Source organism: Impatiens glandulifera, chromosome 2, assembly GCF_907164915.1.
Source record: "Impatiens glandulifera chromosome 2, dImpGla2.1, whole genome shotgun sequence".
NCBI classification, from domain to species: domain Eukaryota; kingdom Viridiplantae; phylum Streptophyta; class Magnoliopsida; order Ericales; family Balsaminaceae; genus Impatiens; species Impatiens glandulifera.
The window spans coordinates 8,396,940-8,420,572 of record NC_061863.1 but is presented as its reverse complement, the minus strand read 5'-3'; the positions used below and the strand labels follow the sequence as shown (position 1 = coordinate 8,420,572).

Genomic DNA, 23,633 nt, shown 5'->3' with positions numbered 1-23,633 from the left:
TCTTAGCGAGTGCTGATCCGTTCATGTGTGGGCTACATGTTCATGCATGTACTTCCTCCATGATCTGTGATGCTTGAGGTTGGTCGATGCATAACATGTTCTGACCGTCAAAGGAGCGTCGATATAGCTTTCCTGCGAGTAGCACGTAGTTGGTTGCGTATTGGTGTAGAGCTCTCCTCTCTTTCTTTTGGAAGTGTGAAGGATACTCTCCATGCTCAACGTACTTCTGTAGAGGTTCGAACCAAGGTTTGGGCGCCACTTCGGTGTCGGCAATCGTCCTCTTCTCGAAGTCTCGTTTCTGTTTCTGACGAATCTTCAAAGGCTTGATTTTGATTCCTTCCGGGATTTGCGTCATGGCTGCTAACGTGGCCAAAGCGTCTGCGAATCGATTTTGACTTCTCGGAGCATGTGTAAATGTTACATGTTCAAACTTTTCTATTAGAGTCGATAAGTGTTGATGGTAGGGTTTGAGGTTGTCTCCTTTGACTTGCCATTCACCATTAGCTTGTGAAATGACTAAGTTTGAGTCTCCTACTACTTCTAGACGTCTCGCTCCTTTTTCATGAGCAATCTTCAAGCCAGAGATGCACGCTTCATACTCTGCCTCATTGTTAGTCACTTGATATTCGAGCTTGACTGAGATTGGGTTGTATGTTCCCATAGGATCGATGAGTAGTATCCCGATGCCATAACCTTGTTTTCCTGAAGCTCCATCGAATAATAGCTTCCATGTTGTAGGGTTAATAGTCATCACTTCGTCGTCTGGGAATGCTAACTCCTCTTCGTCTTCAACTTCGATTGGTTGATCTGCGAGAAAATCTGCTACAACGCTCCCCTTGATAGATTTCTGAATTGTGTATACGATGTCGTACTCTGATATCATCATCATCCACTTAGCTAACCTCGGAGACAAAAGCGTTTTCTGGAATAAATGGCGAATTGGATCGAGTCTTGATACTAACTTGACTGTGTCGGCTTGCATGTAATGCCTTAGCCTCTTAGTGACCCAAGCTAGAGCCCAACACACCTTTTCTACTGGCGAGTAATTAAGTTCGTAGCCCGTCATGCGCTTGCTTATGTAGTAGACTGCGACTTCCATCTTTTCCTCGTTTTCTTGGGCTAGTAGACTACCCATTGCGTTTTCCGTGACTGTTAAGTATAGGATTAGCGGTATGCCTAGTCTTGGCGGCATAAGAATGGGAGGATTCTTGAGGTATCCCTTTATCTTTTCGAATGCGTTCTGACAAGCATCATCCCAAACGAATCTTTCATTTTTCCTTAAAAGTTTAAACAAAGGATCACATGTCATAGTCAACTTGTTTATGAATCGACTTATATACTGGATCTTTCCCAAAAAGCCTCGTACTTCTTTCTCGCTTCGTGGAGGTGGCATTGCCGTGATCGCTTCTATCTTGCTCGGATCAACCTCAATTCCTCTTTGTGTGATTAAGAAGCCTAACATCTTTCCTGCTGTCACTCCAAATGTTCACTTCTTTGGGTTGAGCCTAAGTTGGAACTTCCTGATGCGTTGTAAGAATTTGTCAAGATTTTGGATGTGCCCTTCTAGATCTTTTGATTTGACAATCATATTGTCGACATAGACTTCTACCTCCTTGTGGATCATATCGTGAAGAATCATCGTGACAGCTCGTTGATACGTTGCTCCTGCGTTCTTCAGTCCGAAAGGCATGACTCGATAACAAAATGTTCCGACTTCCGTGATGAACGTTGTCTTCTCCTTGTCTTCTAGAGCCATCAACACTTGGTTGTAGCCTAAGAATCTGTCCATGAATGATAGAAGTTGATGGTCTGCTGCATGATCCACTAGCACGTCGATGTGTGGTAGTGGAAAGATTTCTGTAGGGCTTGCTTTGTTGATATTTCGATAGTCTACACACACTCGAATCTTTCCACTTTCGTCGCGACTAGGACTACATTGACGATCCATTCTGGGTAATCTACCACTTCGAGAAATCCTGCGTCGAACTGTTTCTGAACTTCCTCCTTGATCTTGTACACGATGTCTGCCTTCCTTCTTCGGAGCTTTGGGATGATCTTAGCGTCGATCAAATCTTGAATCTTTTGTTTGAGAGGGAAACAACAATTAGTGGAATGCCCTCTAGTCTAGTGATATCCGCACCACTCATTTGCGAACTTTCCCATTACTTCTCTCCCAAGTTCTGATGTTAACGTTTGAATCAAGTTCTTCTGCAACAAGTTCCTTAAGGCCTTCGACAATGACATCCCCAAGCCGTCAAATTTTCTACAAGGTGGAGCAGTAGTGGCACTCCTTGCTTGTGATGATTGTTGACTTTGTTTAGGCGAAATGGGTTCTTTTGATGAGTATTTTGTCCTCGAGTTTGACGTACTTGCATGGCTCTTGTTTTGAATAGACCTTTCTGCAGCTTTCCAACCGTCCATGAATGTCTTGCTTACCCTTTCTCTTTCTTGTCGCATGATCTTCGGATTAAGGGGTTCGATTGTCGCATAAGTTTCGATTTCTACAGTGATGTCTTCAAGCTGTTGCCGCAATTGTATCAGTATATCACGAAGATCGTCTATCTTTAGATGAACTGACTCATTGAACCTTCTTGGTGGGTTAGTCATTGTAAATTATGGTGAATATGAGTGTGTTGTATTCAAGAGAACAAAGTCAGTTCGAACCCCTTTATCAAGTAAAACAAGCAATGCGTTGCTCGTATGCACATAATCCCTAACACGCGATAGACGCTCAATTTACCCATTCACATTGTAAAACATGTAGAAAAGGATGAGTAAAATAAGAATGAGTTATTTTATTAAAATCCTAAGTGTCATGGATAAAATCACAAACTCAAGTCATAAAATAAAATAAGAATAGAAAGCAAGCACCCCTCATCCTTTCGTTACAATGTCGCTCATGTATCTTCATAAGGAGATTTACATTTCAAGCATAAAGAAATCTAGTCTAAGTCTTCTAACTTCAAGTCTTTTCATCTTTCTTGATCGTCTTTGCGCCTCATGCGTCTCTCTTGATCGTCTTTGTGTTTCACGCGTCTTTCTTGATTAGATCTTGCGCTTAGAATCTGAGTAGTAAAGACACAAAGAAAGAAAACTAGTTACATTAGATTCTTCTTTTAGCTTTTCTAGGTTTCCTCGATTTTACTCCTTTAAAACTATTAAGTTTAGCCTCAAAATTTCGAAATTGTTCACATGTTTCATGACATTTTAAAACTTTGAATGGATAAACTGAGCGCCTAGAAATATCTATATGCATACATGTATTTATCATATATAGTAGTCAAGTAAAGGGCTTCGTGACGTGGCTTTGTTGCTCGACAGGACGAGACGAGGCAACGGCTTGGTAGAATTGGCTTTTTGGATTTTTGTTCTAAAGTTGGAAATGGCTTAAGAGAGAGTTGTTCCACCGACAAGGATACTATCCCAAAAGGGATCTCTCGATGTAAGGGGAGTTCTCAATTGGACATCCCCCTCACCTCTATTTCAAAATCCCTCATTTTCAATAGTAGGGGATATTTGAAAAGAAGAGAGGGTTAATCCGGGTTTTTTCCTGTTGTTTTTCTCAACTCTCAAATCACACAAAAGCCTTCAAGGCATAGGGTTGAGGGTGTCATTCACATTGACTACCCTTAGCACATAAAATATAGATGTGTGAGCTTCATCCAATGATGTATACCCACACACCTCCACGTTGGAGCTCCAAGTCTCATGCAAATAATCAATTAATGTGAACATGGAGTATGAATTAAAGCGTAAAAAAGTTTAAATACTTGGCCAAAATTACTTTCAAGTCAAACGTCGAATGTCCCCAGCAGAGTCGCCAGAAAACTGTGATCGATTTTTTTTTTTTTTAAAAAAATATATTTTTGATCAACCAGTTTGAAAATTCTGGGACACTCTTTAAAAATTTATTTTTTGAAAACGTGAGGGGAATTAATTTTAAAGTTTGAAGTTTTAAAATTAAGGCTTTATAGACAACTTCATATCTTACATTACCGTCGAATCTGAGAGAGATTGGGAGTTTTTTAATGGTAAGTGTGTCATAGGCCTTTTTTTACTTTTTTTTATTAATTACTCTCACGACTAGAGAGTCGCCACCTAATTTTAAAAATTAGGAATTTAAGAGATTTGAGTTCGGCGTTTGGTTACGTGTGGGAAAGGGTTTTTAGACACTATGTCCCACAACGCCCCTAGGGTCTCTACTAATTAGTTTTGGCCTTTTTTTTAAAACATTTTTACGCTTTACATATTAGAACTTTTTCTATTTTAAGCATTAGAGGGTTTGCATAAAAAAAATAATAAATAAATAAATAAATAAATAAATAAAATAATAATAAAAGTAATAATAATAATAATAATAAATAATATTAAATAAATAAATAAAATAAAATAAAATAAAATTGTACAAAGAAAACAAATTGTTTTATTTTTATTTTTTTTATTTAGGCTCTTCAAAATCATGGATCTAAAGTTTTATAGAACTTTATTAATAACATATCTAATTATTCAAATAATAATAATATAATAATAAAACTGTACAAAGAAAGAAAGTTATTTTTTTTTATTATATTTATATGTTAGGTTTAAAATTTACATAAAACATACATAAATATAAAGACCTAATTAATAATTATACATACAATCATATTATATAATAAAAGACCAAAAACAATCTTATTAAAGATACTTATTAAAGATAAAACTAAAGGTAGAGTCAAGAAGCTTACAAAGATGGTTGCTTTCTTGAATCAAGTGTATCAACTCTTTTTCTTCAAAAGGGGCAGCCTAAGGGCACTTTAATATTAAAATTTCGGCTCTTGAAAATAATGTGAAAAGAGTACAATGTGAAAAGAGAGAAAGGTGAAGGTCAAGGTCTAAAGTTGAAGTCCTTGCTAGGGTGTTAAGAGGGGTATTTATAGGCAAAGCTATGAAACCCTAGGGCCCAAAGGCCCATTTAACAAACTTGACCGTTGGAAAGAAAACTATTTTAAACATTTACAAATGTTTAAAATAATGGAGCAATCTCCACTTGAAATGTCACTAAATCAAGTTTTCAATCCAATGAGATTTAATCTTTATTTAATAAATGATGTAATACTTGGTCATTTTAATTTTTAATTAAAAATGACCAAGCCCTTCATGCTTCTCGGCTGAATTATTCTTCATTTGACAACTTCTTCCTTTATTTTAGCAATCTCTTTTTTCCTTCTTTGACCTATGATGCTTCTCATTATTGTGTAGACACCGTTATCTTTTTATTTTTGCACGTTATCCCTTTACACACCCTTCATCCTACAAAAAAAAGATTTTGTTAAAAACAAAAATAAACAATTTTATTTTTAATTATTTCTATTTATAAGGAACAATTCTAATTAAATAAATAAAATGCAAACTAACTTATTCAAATTCAAGAAATCAAATTTCAAAGTTTAATCTAACTAATCTAACAAACAAAATATAACTAACGAAATTTTATAAAAACGCTAATATATATTTTGTAAAATATATATTTTTTTTAATTTTTAATTTTTTTTTATAAATACCCAAGGTAATTAATTAAATAAAACCTTGAATATTCTAAGTATAATAACTTCTCTAAGTGTTGTAACATAGACAAATTACTACCTTAACTTTATTAAGAATCCAAAATCAATTATTTTCAAAAACTCAATTGTTCTAAAAATAATCGTCTTTAATATAAATCGTGCAATGAGTCTGTGAATGAATTCGAGAAAATTTTATAGACTCAGATTTATATAAAGTATAAACTATAAAATTAGGTGTGAAAAATGAGTGTCTACAAACTTATCCTCATAACTCACGCGTATTGTGGATAATCAAACAACAAGGAACAAGGAACAATGTTGTTATTCGCCACATAACTCAAACAACAAGGAACAATGTTGTTATTCACGCACATTCGCCACATAACTCAAACAACAAGGAACAAGGAACAATGTTGCTATTCACGTGTTTCATCTAAAACGCGTGAATAAACTCACGCGTTTTAGATGAAACGCGTGAATGCATTTCACATTAAAACGCGTGAGTTTATTCACGTGTTTTAGATGAAACACGTGAATAACAATTCACGTCTTTCATCGTATATATTATTTTTGTGCCCTAATTTATAACAAAACCACGAATCCTTAATTTCCCCTTCTCTCTTCTCTCGCTTTCGCCACTCCGACTCGACCCTCCCCTGAAGAACTCGACCACGAGCAGCAGCAGCGGACGACTACGACGACACCACGATACCCTGAAGAACTCAACCACGACACCACGATACCCTGAAGAACTCGACCAGCAGCAGCTTACCCACTACTCTTCGTTCTCAAAATGGGTATGTTTATTTAATATTTAAAATGCAATTCAAATAAAGTAAGGGTAATTTGTGGATGATTGAAATGATTTGGGTATTAGCTTTGTTTTAGTTCTTAGAAAGTCTTATTGAGTTATTGTCTTGGAATTTGTTTATCAGTACGTTGTTTAAGTTCCACAGTTCTTATAGTTACAAGACCTTTTTGTTTAAGTTCCACAGTTCTTGAGTTATCTTGTTATTCTAGTATTAAGGTTTAGGGTTTGCATGCTGGCATAGTGTAGCTGATTTCACTCAATACTATCTTGTTATTCTAGTATTGAGGTAGAGTTTACTGGTATGTTTCGTGGAGATACAATGTTCCAAGAATTAACCACAAGTTTGCTTCAATGGACCTATTGGATAGGGAGCTCTTATCCCATTAGATTCATTGAAGCAAACTTATGGTAAAAAGTTGCGGCATTGGATTTCCTGAAACTCTACGAGCAAACTCTCCTCGGTTATGGTAATGTTGTTGAACTGTTTTCAATTCTTGTGATGTTGTTGAACTGTTTTCAATTCTTGTGATGTTGTTGAACTGTTTTCAATTGCAGCTCAAGTACCTGTACTTCTTTACTTTGATGGAGAGTGGAAAACTACGGACGATCTTACTCATTTTTCTGCAAAGTCAAACAGCGGTATGATTGTTCCCCAAAATTCTACTTATGCCCAATTAGTTGATCAAAATTATTCTGCTACCGATGTTGACAAATCTAGATATGATTTATTGCTTCAAGCCAAGTATAATGCTCCTGGCATGATTGCCAAATTTTCTTATATAACTGATATAAAAAAAGATGTGGATGTGGAGTTCTTTTTACATGAAGCAGTTTCAGTCCACAACCGCACTCCATTGTGTGTATCCTTAGTAGAGAACTCACTACCAACTCAAGAAAGTGTAGCTGTTCCAGAAATTGATGACCCCGACGTCTTCCCGATGCAGCGTGAGGTTTTCTTTGAAAATGACATTGAAGATGAACATTTGCGTCTGAATGTGGGGGATGATGCTGATGATGATTGGGTTCCTATTACCCAACCTAGTAGTTCTGATTGGGTTCCTAGTACCAATCCAAATCCAAGCGGTTCTTGGGTTCCTAGTACACAACAAAACAATGTTGTTGTTCGTACTCAACCAAGCTGCAGTGAATGGGTTGCTAGTAACATACCAAGTAGTGAAAATCCTTTACATGAGGCAGTAAGTACCGGAATCGGATTGGAAGTCAGTTCTTTGTTTGAGAATAAAAAAGAACTTCAGCTGAGGTTATATAAATATGCCATGACTAATCATTTTGAATTCAAAGTGTTGAAGTCAAAAAAAGAACTTTGGGTTGTGAAATGTTTGGATAAGAATTGCAAGTGGAGACTGCGTGCTGTCAGAGTAAATTCCTCGGAAATGTTTGAGATTCGTAAATTCGTAAAAGATCATACCTGTTCAATTGTGATGAGGCAAGAGAATCAAAGGCCAGCACCAGCATGGGTGTTTGGGGAATGCATGAAGAGCAAGTACATGGACCATCACCATGACCACATGCCCAAGAAAATAATGGAAGACATACAGACTACTTATGGAATAAAGTTGTCTTATAATAAGGCTTGGCGGTCTAGAGAAAAGGCCCTAATGGCGGTGCGAGGAACTGTAGAAGATTCTTACGGTAAATTGCCATCATACCTGTACATGTTGGAGAAGAACAATCCGGGTACCATAACAGACATCCAGACGGATGAGCACGGTCATTTCAGGTATATGTTTATGTCCTTAGGCTGCTCAATTAGGGGTTTCAAAAACTGTTGTCGTCCAGTATTGTGCGTCGATGCCAGTTTTCTTAAGCACAAGGTTGGAGGTCAGCTATTGGTGGCGATAGCATTAGATGCGAATGAACAACTCTATCCTGTTGCATTCAGCGTTGTTGATTCTGAAAATAACAACTCCTGGACTTATTTCATGCAAAAACTTAGAGATGCAATTGGATTGGTTGATGATCTCGTGTTTGTATCTGATAGACACCCAAGCATCGCCAATGCCTTGTGTGCTGTTTTTCCAGAAGCTGACCACGGTGCGTGCACATATCATATCAAGATGAATATTATGGCCAAATTCAAAACCGATCACTGCCACGCCGAGTTTAGTTTGGCTTCTCAAGCATACACAATCTTGAAGTTTAATCAGCATTTTGACAAGATCAATGCTAAGGACCCTCGTATTGCTATGTATTTGGCAGATATTGGGTTTGAGAGATGGAGTCGTGCATTTTTTCCGGGTAAACGATACAATCAAATGACAAGTAATTACGCTGAGAGCTTCAATAGTCAAAGTAGGGAAGCTAGAAAGTATCCCATATCAATCTTAGCTGATTATTTAAGATTCACATTACAAGATTGGTTTAACAGTCGAAGAGAAAAAGCTTCCAATCACAATGAACGTTTATCTTTTTATTATGAAAAGTTCTTACGTGATCAAGCTGAGAAGGCCAGATTATATAACGTTCATCCACTTAACCGTTTCGAGTTTTATGTCCATGACGGTGAATCTGATTATAAAGTTGACTTGAGAGGAATGAGTTGTAGTTGTAGGGTATTTGATGTATCTGGTCTTCCTTGCACTCATGCCCTGGCTGCTTCCCGTACCCATAGATTGGATGCCTATGAGTTCTGCTCAAGGTTTACTTTAGATTATTTGCTATTGAATTTATCTAACTAACTTTATTTCTCACATGTTCAATTGTTATGTTTCAGGTATTACTCAAGTGAAATGTGGGTCAATGCTTACGCGGAAACAATATATCCAGTTTGTCATGAAGAGTATTGGGATATTCCAGAACATATCAAGCAACGAGTGTGCCTTAAACCACCTGTTAAGGTTAAGAAAGGGCGTCCTCAAACAAAGCGTAGGTCATCCCAAGGTGAAATTCGTAAGGTGCCGAGAAGATGTAGCTCATGTGGTGGTCAGGGTCACAACAGGGCAACATGCAAATCAGTAATGCCTGCACCCTCTACTGCAAGAGCTGCAAGAGCATCATCATCTCAGCCGCCATCATCTCAGCCACAAACATGAATATTGTCTGTGCAATTTTGAATATTGTATATTGATTATTGTTGTTGGTTTTCGAATATTGTATGCTGATTGATTGTTGTTGGTTTTCGAATATTGTATGGTGATTGAAAGTTGTATACAGATATTTCCATACAGGTTGGCCATACAGTGAGTGACTCACGCATATATATTGCACAATACTAATTCACGTGTATTGTAATATAATTCACGTGTATTGTAATATAATTCACGTGTATTGTAATATTACAATACGCGTGAGTCATATTGTAATACACGTGAGTTATGAATCACGCGTATTACAATACACGTGAATTATATTACAATACACGTGAATTATATTGGGATATTCCAGAACATAATACACGTAATACACGTGTTTATATAATTCACGTGAATTATATTACAATACACGTGAATTTTATGATACCTATTACAACCACGTGAATTATATAAACACGTGAATTTTATGATACCTATTACCACGTGAATTATATTACAATACACGTGAAATAATTCAGTGTTTACAAAACAATATACAACAATAATTCAGTGTTTACAAAACATGTTACAACAATAATTCAGTGTTTACAAAACAATATACAACAATAATTCAGTGTTTACAACTTCATGGCTCTAAAATCTGGTGGTACAACCTGACTGCCCACTTTTCTCTATATACTTGCATATTCTTTGATATGCAATTTTCTAGACCAAGTTTAGCAGTCAGGTACTCTAAATACATTAATACAAAAACGCCACAGTCCCCACTCCATTCTGCTTTTGGTACTTCAGGGTGTGGGATTCTCTGAAATCTAAAAGTTTCATTTATCATGTTAGGATACCTGGCCATTTCAACTTCAGACATTGCTTTATGAAGGAAGGGCGGCAACATCTCACAAATGGCTTTCATGTATTTTCCGAATTCTTCATCATTGAAAATTGTCTGATCGCAATCATAAACATCAATTCTCCATTCTTGCAATCGAATAACACACAGTACCCAGTGTAGGTTGTTGAGGTTGAGGGGGAAGTAAATAACATCAACACTGCTCCAACCGGGCATATGTTTATCTTCTCTACCCCAGTAGTAGTGGTAAATGACTTGATCGAAAGTATGGCCTTCTGGTTTTTCTGGATCAACCGAGTCAGCAACAAAATCGTCATAGTATGAAGTAATCAAAGGGCCAAACTGGCAATCTAAGATGGTGAAATCCGCCGGGTACGACTTAGGGTAGGCGAATGCTCTTGCTCTTAGCAGACAAATTGCTGCATTCATCTCCACATCAGTTAGCCACTTATTTAACCTCAGAATTGTAGTGAAGAACTTAAGGTCTCCAGCACCATCAGGGAGTTGAACCTCTTTAAATTTAGCCCCTTTCGCAAATTCTTTCCTGAACTCTTTCCTCAGTTGCTCATTACAAGTCGACATAGGATCGACAACAATCGTCTTCTTTCTTGGCCGAGGGACGACGTAGGGACTAAGTACAGCTTTCGACGCCGTCCTCTTTCTCTTAAATATGATGTGGGATGCATCTTCCAGTACCACCACATCCTCATCTATCCGCTTGTCCTCCTTCTTCTCTTCCTTCTTCTGTACAACGAAATGATCGTCCACCTTCTTCTGCACCACCCTCCTACCCCTCTGCACCCCCTTCCTACCCCTCTGCACCCCCTTTCTACCCCTCTGCACCCCCTTCCTACCCCTCTTCACAACGAAATCATCGTCCACCTACAAAGAAATCATTGAATTAGGCAACAAAAGTCTTCAATTAGTCCAAATGCAAGAATTGCATACCTCATCTTCATTATCCTCCACCCTCTGCACCCCCCTCCTACCCCTCTGCACCCCCTTCCTACCCCTCTGCACAACGAAATCATCGTCCACCTACAAAGAAATCATTGAATTAGGCAACAAAAGCCCTTCAATTAGTCCAAATTCAAGAATTACCTCATCTTCATTATCCTCCACCTTCTCTTTCACCTTCTCTTCCACCTTCTCTTCCACCTTCTCTTCAACCTTCTCTTCCACCTCCTCTTCCACCTCCTCTTCCACCTCCTCTTCCACCTTCTCTTCCACCTTCTCTTCAACCTTCTCTTCAACATCATCTTGATTATCTTCCACCTGCTTTTCCACCTGCTTCTCCACCTGCTTCTCCACCTGCTCCTCCACCTGCTCCTCCACCTGCTCCTCCACCTTCTCCTCCAAATTCCCAACATTCTCCATTTCCTACAAAAACCAGAAAATCACTTCAATTAGTCCAAATGCAAGAAATAGGCAAAGTGCGCGAATTGCACCAAATGCAAGAAATGCATACCTCAGTATTGTTTTCCCCATCTTGAACTGTCTTCTCCATTTCCAACAAAAGCCCATCCTACAAAAACCAGAAAAGCACTTCAATTAGTCCAAAAGCAAGAAATGGGCAAAGTGCGCGAATTGCACCAAATGCATGAAATGCATACCTCAGTATTGTGTTCCCCATCTTGAACTGTCTTCTCCATTTCCACCAAAAGCCCATCCTACAAAAACCAGAAAAGCACTTCAATTAGTCCAAATGCAAGAAATAGGCAAAGTGCGCGAATTGCACCAAATGCAAGAAATGCATACCTCAGTATTGTTTTCCCCATCTTGAACTGTCTTCTCCATTTCCAACAAAAGCCCATCCTACAAAAACCAGAAAAGCACTTCAATTAGTCCAAATGCAAGAAATAGGCAAAGTGCGCGAATTACACCAAATGCAAGAAATGCATACCTCAGTATTGTGTTCCCCATCTTGAACTGTCTTCTCCATTTCCAAATTCCCAACATTCTCCATTTCCTACAAAAACCAGAAAAGCCCTTCAATTAGTCCAAAAGCAAGAAATAGGCAAAGTGCGCGAATTGCACCAAATGCAAGAAATGCATACCTCGAAATTTTTTTCCCCATCTTGAACTGTCTTCTCCATCTCCATCAAAAGCCCATCCTACAAAAACCAGAAAAGCACTTCAATTAGTCCAAATGCAAGAAATAGGAAAAGTGCGCGAATTGCACCAAATGCAAGAAATGCATACCTCGAAATTTTTTGGCCCATCTTCAACTTCAACTGTCTTCTCCTCCAAATTCCCAACATTCTCCATCTCCAACAACGGCCCATCCTACAAAAACCAGAAAAACCCTTCAATTAGTCCAAATGCAAGAAATAGGAAAAGTGCGCGAATTGCACCAAATGCATACCTCGAAATTTTTTTCCCCATCTTCAACTGTCTGCTCTTCATTTTCATTGTCCTCCCCAACAGTGGTTTTCTCCAAGAGCCCAACAATGTCTTTTTCCTGTCCATCCTACAATAAACAGAAAAGCCCTTCAATTAGACCAAATGCAAGAATTAGGAAAAGTGCGCGAATTGCACCAAATGCAAGAAATGCATACCTCAGTATTTTTAACACCATCTTCAACTGTCTTCTCTTCATTTTCTTTGTCCTCCTCAACATTATTTTTCTCCACAAGCCCAACATTGTCTTCCTCCTGTCCATCCTACAATAAACAGAAAAGCCTTCAATAAGTCGAAATGCAAGAAATGCACCAATTATACAAATGCAAGGAAATGCAAGAAATACATACCTCAACTTCATTATCCTCCACAAGCCCAACATTGTCTTTCTCCAAAATCAGCACATCATTGTCTTCCTCTTGTCCATCCTACAATAAACAGAAAAGCCTTCAATTAGTCGAAATGCAAGAAATGCACCAATTATCCAAATTCAAGGAAATACAAGAAATACATACCTCAACTTCATTCTCCTCCACAAGCACAGCATTGTCTTTCTCCAAAATCACCACATCATTGTCCTCAGTGTTCACCTCAAAATCCCCCTCGTCCTTTTCTTCTTCATTCTCCTTCTTTTTCTCCCCTTGCTGTAGTTGCTTTAACATCCGTTTAATGAGAATTATGTCATCTCTCATTTCGGTTTTGATGAGACTTATTTCATTTCTCATTTCAGTTTTGAAGAGAGTCATTTCGTTTCTCATTACAGTTTTGAATTCATTTAGCTCCTTCGAAAGTTGATCCAATCTACATCTATCGTGGGGAGTTGTTGCTGTTGGAGTTGGGGGAGAGGATTCTTCGTCTTTGTCTTCTTCTTCTTCTTCGTCTTTTCTACTCGTGGCGCTCTCGACAGAATAAGAGCTGCTGGTGCTGGTGCTGGTGCTGGGGGTAGGGTTGCGGGTTCTTCTTCTTGTGGAAGGTTTGGCTTTGGCTGGAGTAATTTGTCTTTTCTTCCTCATGACAGTTTTTTTATGAGGAACTCCATCGTCAATATCTCCAAATTTCCTCTTTCTGCAGTCAAGATCAAAAAAGACATCATAAACATTACCTCCCATATCTTCAAAGTCATCCCCAGCATATAAGATCTTCTCTTCTTCAGACAATTCCATTTTCTTAACAATCGTGCCTTGCAGGGCAGTGTGAAGATCAGAGGCAGTGCTCTTCCTCTTTGATTTGTACTGTATTATTCTTGGGCAGACAGGCTCTTCAGTTTGAAGCGTCGTTTTAATTGCAAGATTGGGGACAAACGTTTGGATCATCTCATAAGTCCACACTTGTAAGGCTAGTGCGAACCCATATACGGTATAAGAAACATCGACATCTTTGTCTTTGTCTTTGTTCTTCTTCCCCGAGGCAGCATCCTTCTTCTGCAGATACAGCTTCCTGTAGCGATCAAGGTCTTTGGTCAAACCCTTCATGGTTGCTATAAAGGCCACCTTTCCCCATGGAAAATTGAGGAAGGTGTCAATGTCATCGACCATGCTGAAGAGTTTCATATTTATTATCCTCCTCGGGTCAAGGGCAAAGAGATAATGGGAAACAAGGTATACCAGCCCCAATTTCCATGCATCTTCCCTATCAGAGCAGGACAGGAATTTTGAATGAAGGTCTCCTATTCTAATAAGTGGAATTCGTTTAAAATATTTAAGAACCAAAGTTGGAGATTCTTCAACCTGGTTGAAAATTGTTTGCTCAGTAGGGAATCTCCCAAAATTGAGACCTGTAACCAATGCAAACTCCCTCATCCCGAAGCACAACTCTTCTCCATTCACAAGGAACTTCATCTCCATAGAATTTGAGCTGGACTTCCTGAGGAGCATGTGGTGTATAATCATTCCTGAGAAACGCAGTAACGGGTGCCCTTTGAATAAGAATCTGAATTGGGTTTCCTCTACCCTTTCAGTTAGATTCATCTTGGCAAACTTGGCAGCAATATTTCCCATATTGGTTTTCCAGGATACCCTCCCAGCAAACTCGGGTATTGTAGTGGACTCCATCTACAAAACAAGGAAGAAGATGGGAATAAGCAAATCGAATTAACCATTGAGAAATGCTTGCAAATTTCTTAATAGATTAAGGTGCAGTAAAGGTGCAGTAATACATTAAGGTGCAGTAATGGACAGTTCTAAAGATATTAAGCATATGATGTGTCATTTCTTAGATCAACAACTCATCCTGTCTCATTGGCATTCTATTAAACGTAAAGCAGTAAAGCAGAATAAGAACAGACGAAAATGAAGCAGTAAAGCAACAAAACAGATAAACCCTAAGCCTACACAGTCAAAGAAAACACAGAAATACCATTTCTTCACAAGAACATAACAAACACGGAAATGTCATTTCTTAAACGAGAAATGAATGAATAAGCGTGAAATGCATGCATGCAGAATAAGAACATTCATACAATACTCGTCATATACACACTAAAAGCATTTACACACATCAACGAAACGAGAACCAAACCCTAAACCCTAAATACATCAATATAAATCAATATAGACGGCATAATACACTTCTAAACCCTAAACCCTAACACTGAAAGCCCTAAACTTACCGGAATATGTCGAATAGACGGCGGAAAAAGACGATGATGTCGAATAGAGTGGAAAGTGGATGACGTTGAACGAGGAACGATGTTGAGTGAACGATGATCTTGATCGATGTTGAAGGAAGTCGGCAGTTGAGAAGACGTGGTTTTGGAAGTCGGAGTGGGAGGGAGAATCGGGGTGGTTTTGTTTAAAATAAGGGCCGAAAAATTATATATACGACTAAAGACGCGATTTACCATGCACGCGATTTAATCTGAATCGCGTGAGTTCATCACCGCGATTTAGATGAAACGCGTGGCTGGTAATTCACGTACATTTAAAAACGCGAATTACCAATCACGCGTTTCTTCTAAATCGCGGTGATGAACTCACGCGATTTAGATTAAAACGCGTTATTGGTAATTCGCGTCTTTGAGCGTAAGAAATGGCGCCGAAGGGGTATTTCCGACATTTCGCAGGGCAAAAGGGCCCTTTTTGCCAACTTTAGTAGGCAGGGGCCCTTTTTGGAATTTCCCCTGTTATGGGGGCCATTTCATCAAATTTCCCGCAATTAACTCCTTCAACAAGAATATTCGAACATCCAGAAGTAATTGCAATACAATCATCACCTTCATTAGAATACATATAATAAATTAGGTGTAATTGTTTTACATTACAAATGACTATAAGTAATGGTAAAAAGCCAAACCTGTGGATATTTTAGAACTAGTGATGTTAATATTAGTTGAATTAGTGATGTCGATTCCATCTGTATTAGGGCTGTCCTTGGGCGCCGAGATTGTAAGGCGAGAAACTCTAAAGTTGTTACATGATCGAATGCTTATATGGTTATTTGGAGGGTTCACAAAGGTTAATCCTTTTAGTTCAAGTTTATTGCAATTTGTGAACGATAGTACCTAGATCATTGTAGCAATAATGTATTATACAAAATGGACAAGAGGATAATATTTTTCTTAAATTACTCATTAAAGAATTTCAATTTTTCATCTTATATAAACATTAACTTTATACAAAAATGATCAATTAACTAAAGCAATATGATCATTGATAAATAAGTGGTATTTAGATTTTGTATGCGAGTTTTAATCACCGCAATCAACACAATGGTAATCAAATAAAACAATGAAGTTAATATATGAATTAATTAAATAGTCATACAAAAATCTTACTGCGGGTCGTCTTGAGCAAATATCTATGTCCTGAAAATAGAAGGAAAAAACAATAATCAATTATTACTTCAATATTACTATAATACATTGTTTATATATAGGATAGCTAGATTCTTTCAAATGTAACTTCAAATTTTTGAATGGGAAGAAAATATTGATCCCAATTTAGATTCTATTTTGCAAATTAAAACATACTTTTCTTTGGTTCAAATTCCTGACATCGTTAATATACTCGGCTTTGTAGGCTTGTTTGACATATTTCCACCACGGCAAACCTTTTCCATTAAGTTTTCCCTTCCCATAAACCTTCACATTGTCGACGTGTGAGAAAACTATCTATGTGTTTTCTACACAACCTCTCCATTTACTAGTATCCTTTGGACCAACCAACGTTCCATCAATCTAGAGTCATAAAATTCATTTTATTGAAAACTTTATTTGAAAATCTGTATATAATGAAACTAAAGAATGTATAGATCACCTGAACATGAATAGATGGGGCCTCACAAGGACCTTTGAAGATAAGAGGAGAAAGAAAGTAAGTCTTCCCGCCGGGCACCACCACGGTAGCATTCAAACTACTTCTACATGCTCCATCCCATGCTTTCACAAAAGCCTTCAAATTTCAGTTCATCAAATTCATATCATAATATTCTAAGAAAGTCAAATAAGGTGCAAATTGTGGAGACTCGTAATTCAGTGGTAAATCATGTTAACATATTTCCTCGTGGTCATAATTGACGAAAACAGTTCTAGTTTAAAACATGAAAATAATGAAGGCAATTGACATGTGAATCATTGTCATACCTAGGGATGGCAACGGGTATCTACCCGTCGGGTAGCGAAGTACTCATCCCCATACTCGATTTTCATTTACTACCCGAGCCCGATCCTACGGGTATCTCTATTTATTCTCTATACTCGATTCTTCGGGTACCCTATTACCCGATTATAATATAAATTTTATATTTTACTAAAATGAATTTTAAAAATAAAATGAAAAATAACTAAACAATAAATAAATTTGATGTAGTAATATTGAAATATAAAAAAAAAATAGAACCATTATTTACCTATATAAGTATGTTATAGATGACAAGAATATACAACTTTGTTATTATTAGTATAATTTAAGAAGAAAATATATAGAAAATATTAAAAAAATCTTAAGAGATGAAGATGAAGATGAAGATGAAGATGAAGATGAAGATGAAGATGAAGATGAAGATGAAGATGAAGATGAAGAAGTGATATGGAGAGAATTTTATATAACTAAATATGAAGAAATGAAAATAAAAGAGTTATTACAGATAAATAAGTTTTTTATAATAAAAAAAAGAAGTGTGGGAGATAGTGAATTACAGGTAGAAAAGAACAAAAATAAATTGTGTAATTATTATAAAGAAGATAATGATGATGTGAAAGGTCACATTAATATTTAGCAAAATATAATATATATATATATATAGATATTAATATAGTCGAGTATCGGGTTTGAGTTTTTCACACTCCACATCCTCAACCCCATACCCGATCGGGTACTTTTTTTCCTCCCGCATACCCAGCCTCGAACTCGATTTAAAATACGGGTACCCATTGTCATCCCCAGTCATACTCATTTTCAACCGCACCAAACTTTGTCACATCAAATGTAGCAACTAATGTTAGATCTTGATTCAATATTATAGAACTTAAAAACATCATGAAAATGTATAAATTTAATAAAATTTAGGTCAAACTTAAGAACGTAAAAAGAGATGGTATACATATTTAAGAAATAAAAAATTAATGAATTTTCTAGTTTCATTCTTTTTTTTCCCTTTTTTTTCTAAGGATTATGAATATTCTTTTGAATGTTCTTATATCCATTTTCCATTTTAAATTCAAGTATCTTGCAATTAATTTATGTAATTCTTAAAATATTTAGGCAATGTTTTGTTTCTCCATAATTAAAATAATCTTTATTTCAAATTATTAATTTGTTTGAATAATTATCCAAACTAGCGAGGTTAAAAATAAACTTATCATAATCATCTACCCACTGTCTTATAAATTATCCTTATTACACAACTATCTCTTATTTACCGACCTTTATCAACTCACTTCGATAAACCAACAATTTTATTCTCACATATTTACCAAATCATTTTCATCAACCAACATATTACTTATTACACAACCATCTTCTCATTACCGATCTTTATCAGCTCACTTACATCATACAACAATCTTATTCTCACATACTTAATGTACCGAAATCAAAAGGACTTGTAAGGATCGCCATCAAGATGAAGGAAGGACCGAGCTATATTAATAATGTACTTTGTGTATCGAGCTTGAGCCAAAATTTACTCAACCTCGGACAATTGGTGGAAAATGGGTATAAGTTCTACATCAATAACAATGAGTGTATTATCTTTGATAGACAAGATAAGTCAAAGGTGTTTACCAAGATCAAAATGTTCAATCAAAGTTTCGATCTCAACATCAACTATGCAAATTTAAAAGATCAACGATTTCTACCTCAAATTACCGAACCTCAACGGTATGGCATCAACGACTTGGCCATATCAACTTTCAAAGCCTCAAGGAGTTGTCTAACAGTAGTATGTTGCAAGGACTTCCTTGCATAGAAAAAAACATGTATGTTAAGGATGTAAGTTCGGAAAGCAACATCGACTTCTTTTCCCAAAAGGAGTATCATGGAGTGCTAAAGAAAAACTGGAACTTGTCCACACCGACGTTTACGGACCAATGGACTCCCTTTCTCATGCTCAAAATATGTATTTTGTTCTATTCATCGATGACCACACTCGTATGACTTGGTTCTATTTCATGAAACAAAAGTCCGAAGTATTTACGATATTCAAAAAGTTCAAGAGTCTCGTTGAAAAATAATATGGATGTTTCATCAAAACCCCCACAAAGTGATAGAGGAATGAAATACACTTTTAAAGAGTTTCACAAGTTTTTTGAAGACTAAAGAGTAGAACGACAACAAACAATAAGGTAAACTCCTAAAAAAATGGTATTACTAAGAGGAAAAATCAGACGATCATTGAAATGGAAAAATCAATTATTCACAGGAAATGTTTACCCAAAACCTTCTAGGATGAAGTAGTTTACACCATCGTTTACCTATCCAATCGATGTCCAACCACAAATATACCAAACAAGACTATGTTTGAAGCATAGAGTGATAGAAAACCATCAGTAAACCATCTCAAGGTATTCGAAATTATGAGCTATTTTCAAATTTCAAAAATAAAACGAAGTAAATTTGACGAATTGAGCAAAATGTGTACTTTGTTGGTTATATTACCATGAGAAAAGGCTATAGAGTGTTTAATCTAAAAGAATGTCAAGTTATTATCAGCTGAGATGTTCAAGTTGATAAAAATATTCTTCGTGGAATTGGGAAGAAAATAAAGTTAAGAAAATTAATATGACGTTCTAATATTACTAACAATGATCAACATATTTCATTAGTGCCAAGTACATCAGATCCGAACTCAATGAAGAAATTTGTAACTCAACAAATATGACTTCATTAAACACATTATCCCCAAGTTCAATTCCAAAGAGGTATAGATCAATATACAATATATATGTTATAAGCAACTATTATTCATTTGAGTCCAAAAACATTGAAGAAGTAATCAAAGAAGAATTGTGGAGAAAAACAATGGAGAATGAAATCAATGTGATCACGAAGAATTAGACATGGAAGCTTTTTTGACAATCCAACCGACAAGAAATCATGGGTGTCAAATGGATCTATAAAATCAAACATAACACAGATGGATCCATTCAAAGAAATGAAGCAAGACTCATTGGGAAAAGTTATTCTCAACATCCAGGAATTAACTAAGGGAAAATATTTTTCCCAGTAGCTCGTCTATACACAATCCGAGCTATAATTGCATTCGCCACCAGCAAATAATGAAAACTTTATCAGCTCGATGTCAAGTTAGCATTACTTAATGGCGAACTAAAAGAAGAATTAAATGTAGATCAGCCTCAAGGCTTCATTCTTAAAGGAAAAGAAGATAAGGTCTTCAAGCTCCAAAAAGTGTTATATGGACTAAAATAAGCTCGTCACGTTTGGTATAGTGGGATCGACAACTACTTCAACCGAACAGGATTCGAGAAGAGTAAGAGTGAAGAAACCTTGTATATTAAAAGACAATATATCAATATTCTTATAGTCACTTTTTATGTTGATGATCTGATTTTCACTATAAACAACAAGAATATTACATGACTCAAAAGTATGACATGAGTGATATGGGTTTATTTCGACATTTCTTGGGCATATAGATCTACCAAGAAGAAGATATCGTCTTTATATGCCAAAAGATGTATGCATAAAAGATTTTGAAGAAATTCAACATGTTCGGATGTAATCCCGTCTCTACACCACTAATTATGGGGGTAAATTGAAGAAAGAAGATGGAGAAATAATAGATGTCACTCATACTGTAGCCTCGTCGGTAACCTACTATATCTTAAAGCAATCTGACTTGATCTCATGTATGTTGCAAGTCTACTCTCAAGATTTATGTAGAGCCCAAGTCATTTCCACGTTGGTGTAGTAAAATGTGTCTTGCGCTATGTCCAAGGAACAATCAACATCGGTGTGAGTGTTTAGAAAAATCATGCACTTAACCTTGTCGGTTATTGTGACAGTGATCTTGGTGGATCCTTAGACGATATGAATAGCCCATCGGGATACTATTTTTTCTTTTGGTTTAGTGATATTCTCATGGTTGTCCAAGAAACAACAAATTGTTGCACAATCATCTGTTGAAGCCGAGTATGTTAATGCATCATTGCCACTTCACAAGCAATATGGCTTCGAAGAATTTTAGCTGATATCGGTCATCATCAAAATGAAGTTGTCATGATGTACTACGACAACAAGTCTACAATTGTTATGGCTAAGAACTCAGTTCACCATAGTCGAACTCGACATATAGCACTCAAATATCATTTTATCTGACAAGCGATAGAAGAAAAAGAAATTCAACTTGAGTTATGTCGATCTGAAGAATAGGTATTTGACATTCTCACAAAAGCACTTCAAGAGAATGGTTCCAACAACTCTGAGCTAAACTTGGAATCTGACAACACATTAAGGGGGAGTGTTAAAATTAATATGGTGTAACCTCCATCATATTTATTAGATATTATTAGAAAATCTTAACAATCAATTACATTATTTTCTTATCTTTTATTTTAAATCAATTATGAGCAAAAAGAATCCTCATATTGATTAGAAAGATTTTTCAGATATTTTCTAGTCTATATATTAAGACTTTATAGTTCAAGTCTGATCATCAAAACAATGATAAAATATCATTTTCTTTCAGTGTCTCTCTTCAAAATATTCTAACAGATACCTTCATGAGTACCTTTTAAGATTGGGTTGTGGTGGCCCAGTAGTTTTCTCAATGGTTTTCTCAAGGGTATTTATAGTTTATTTCCCCACGGGCAATGATACCCTGGTTCAGGGCATTGTAGGTGGTATCAGAGCTGACTCGATGGAAGGAACAAAGTGTCACGAGGCAGCATCTCTTGAATCACACTGGAACAAAGTGACATGTGGGTCACTTCTAAAGTGCTAACTAGGGAAGTCTAGGACTATGAATGGAATCGCGACGAGGATGTCGCGTAACTAAGTTTGGAAGATTATGATATCCCACATTAAAAATAATAATAAACACGAATTCCTTATAAGAGTGAGGCTAATAAACTATATAGATACATTTTGAGCTTGGGTTATGGTGGCTAGAATATTTGCTTAGGGATATTTATAGTCTATTTCCTCACAGATAAGGTTACTCGGGTTGGGGTATTAGAGGTGGTATTAGAGTCGACCTGGTGGTAAGAATAAAGTGTCATGTGAGTCACTTCTAAAGTCCTAATTGGGGGAGTCTAGGACTATGAATAGGAATATGAATGAGATCGTGACGAGGATATTGCGTGACTAAGTTGGAGAGATTGTAATGTCTCACATCGATTTACATCGATAAATCATAATAAATATGAGATCCTTATAAGAGTAAGGTTAATAGACTGTAGATATTTTCATGGGTACCTTTTGAGCTTGGATTGGTATTTATAGTCTACTTCCTCATGGGTAACGGTACCTATATTTGGGGAGTTATAGGTGGTATTGGAGCCGACTCGGTGGTAAGAACAAAGTGTCACGGGAGAGCCCCTCTTGAATCCTGTGGGAACAACGTGCCACATGGGTCATTTTTAGAGTCCTAATCGGGGGAGTCTACGAATACGAATGGATTGTCAACGAGAACGTCGCGTGACTAAGGTAGGAAAATTGTGATGTTCCACATTGAATAATCATAGGAAACATGAACTACTTGTAATAATGAGACTAATATACTATAAATACATTAATGAATACTTGAGTTTGGGCTGTAGTGGCCAAGTAATTTACTCTTGGGTATTTATAGTCTATTTTCTCATAAATAACAGTACTCACATGTTTAATAAATATTTATTACATGTTTAAATCTAAATAAAATGAAAATAAAGAAAGAATTTACTTGAGAATCGTCTCGGTCCCCATTTCCAATAACTCCATAGCTAAATTTAGATATGGATTAAATATCATATAAATTAAAAACATCATGAAAATGCATAACAAGTCCTGTCATAAAAAAATAAAATAGATTAATATCACAAATAGATAAACTATAGGAAAATTATTTTATTTTATGGCAAGGAATAATGACTTACCATTCTATCACAAGACAATACAATAAGCTAGAAAATACATATATTGTTTAAGTTTTCGTTTCAATTCATTTATAAGTGGATATCATAATAATGTAATTGTTAGAATCAGGTATAGGAGATTTAGTGAATAAATAGATTTTAATAAATTAAGATAGAACTTAAGAAGAAATCGGATGAGATTATATTAATATTTAAGAGATCATAAAAGGTAGAATATTTATGTTATTTTCTTTCTTTTGTTTGCTTTGTATGAATATTATTTTCTATTTTTAATTCATATACCTGCAATTATTTCGAATTTACTTTTGAGTGACTACTGTCGTAACCCTACAGTTATGAACTCATTTGAAATGAGAATTTTTCTCGAAAATTTTATAGGCTATGATTTGTTTGTGAAGAACTAAGATTTGGAATGGGAATCTAATTTCATTTTTTTTCTTGG

The 23,633-nt window shown here is 36.3% G+C and overlaps 1 protein-coding gene across 1 annotated transcript; it reads right to left on the bottom strand.

Moving 5' to 3' along the window:
* Nucleotides 1-14,891: 14,891 nt before the first annotated feature.
* Nucleotides 14,892-17,302, bottom strand: LOC124924286 (probable polygalacturonase At3g15720). Its single transcript, XM_047464345.1, has 6 exons — nucleotides 17,261-17,302; nucleotides 16,911-17,045; nucleotides 16,625-16,735; nucleotides 16,430-16,459; nucleotides 15,949-16,156; nucleotides 14,892-14,983 (listed from the first exon to the last, which is right to left on the bottom strand). The coding sequence occupies exons 1-6, from the start codon at nucleotides 17,300-17,302 to the stop codon at nucleotides 14,892-14,894; spliced, it is 618 nt and encodes a 205-aa protein (XP_047320301.1).
* Between the last annotated feature and the right edge of the window lie 6,331 nt (nucleotides 17,303-23,633).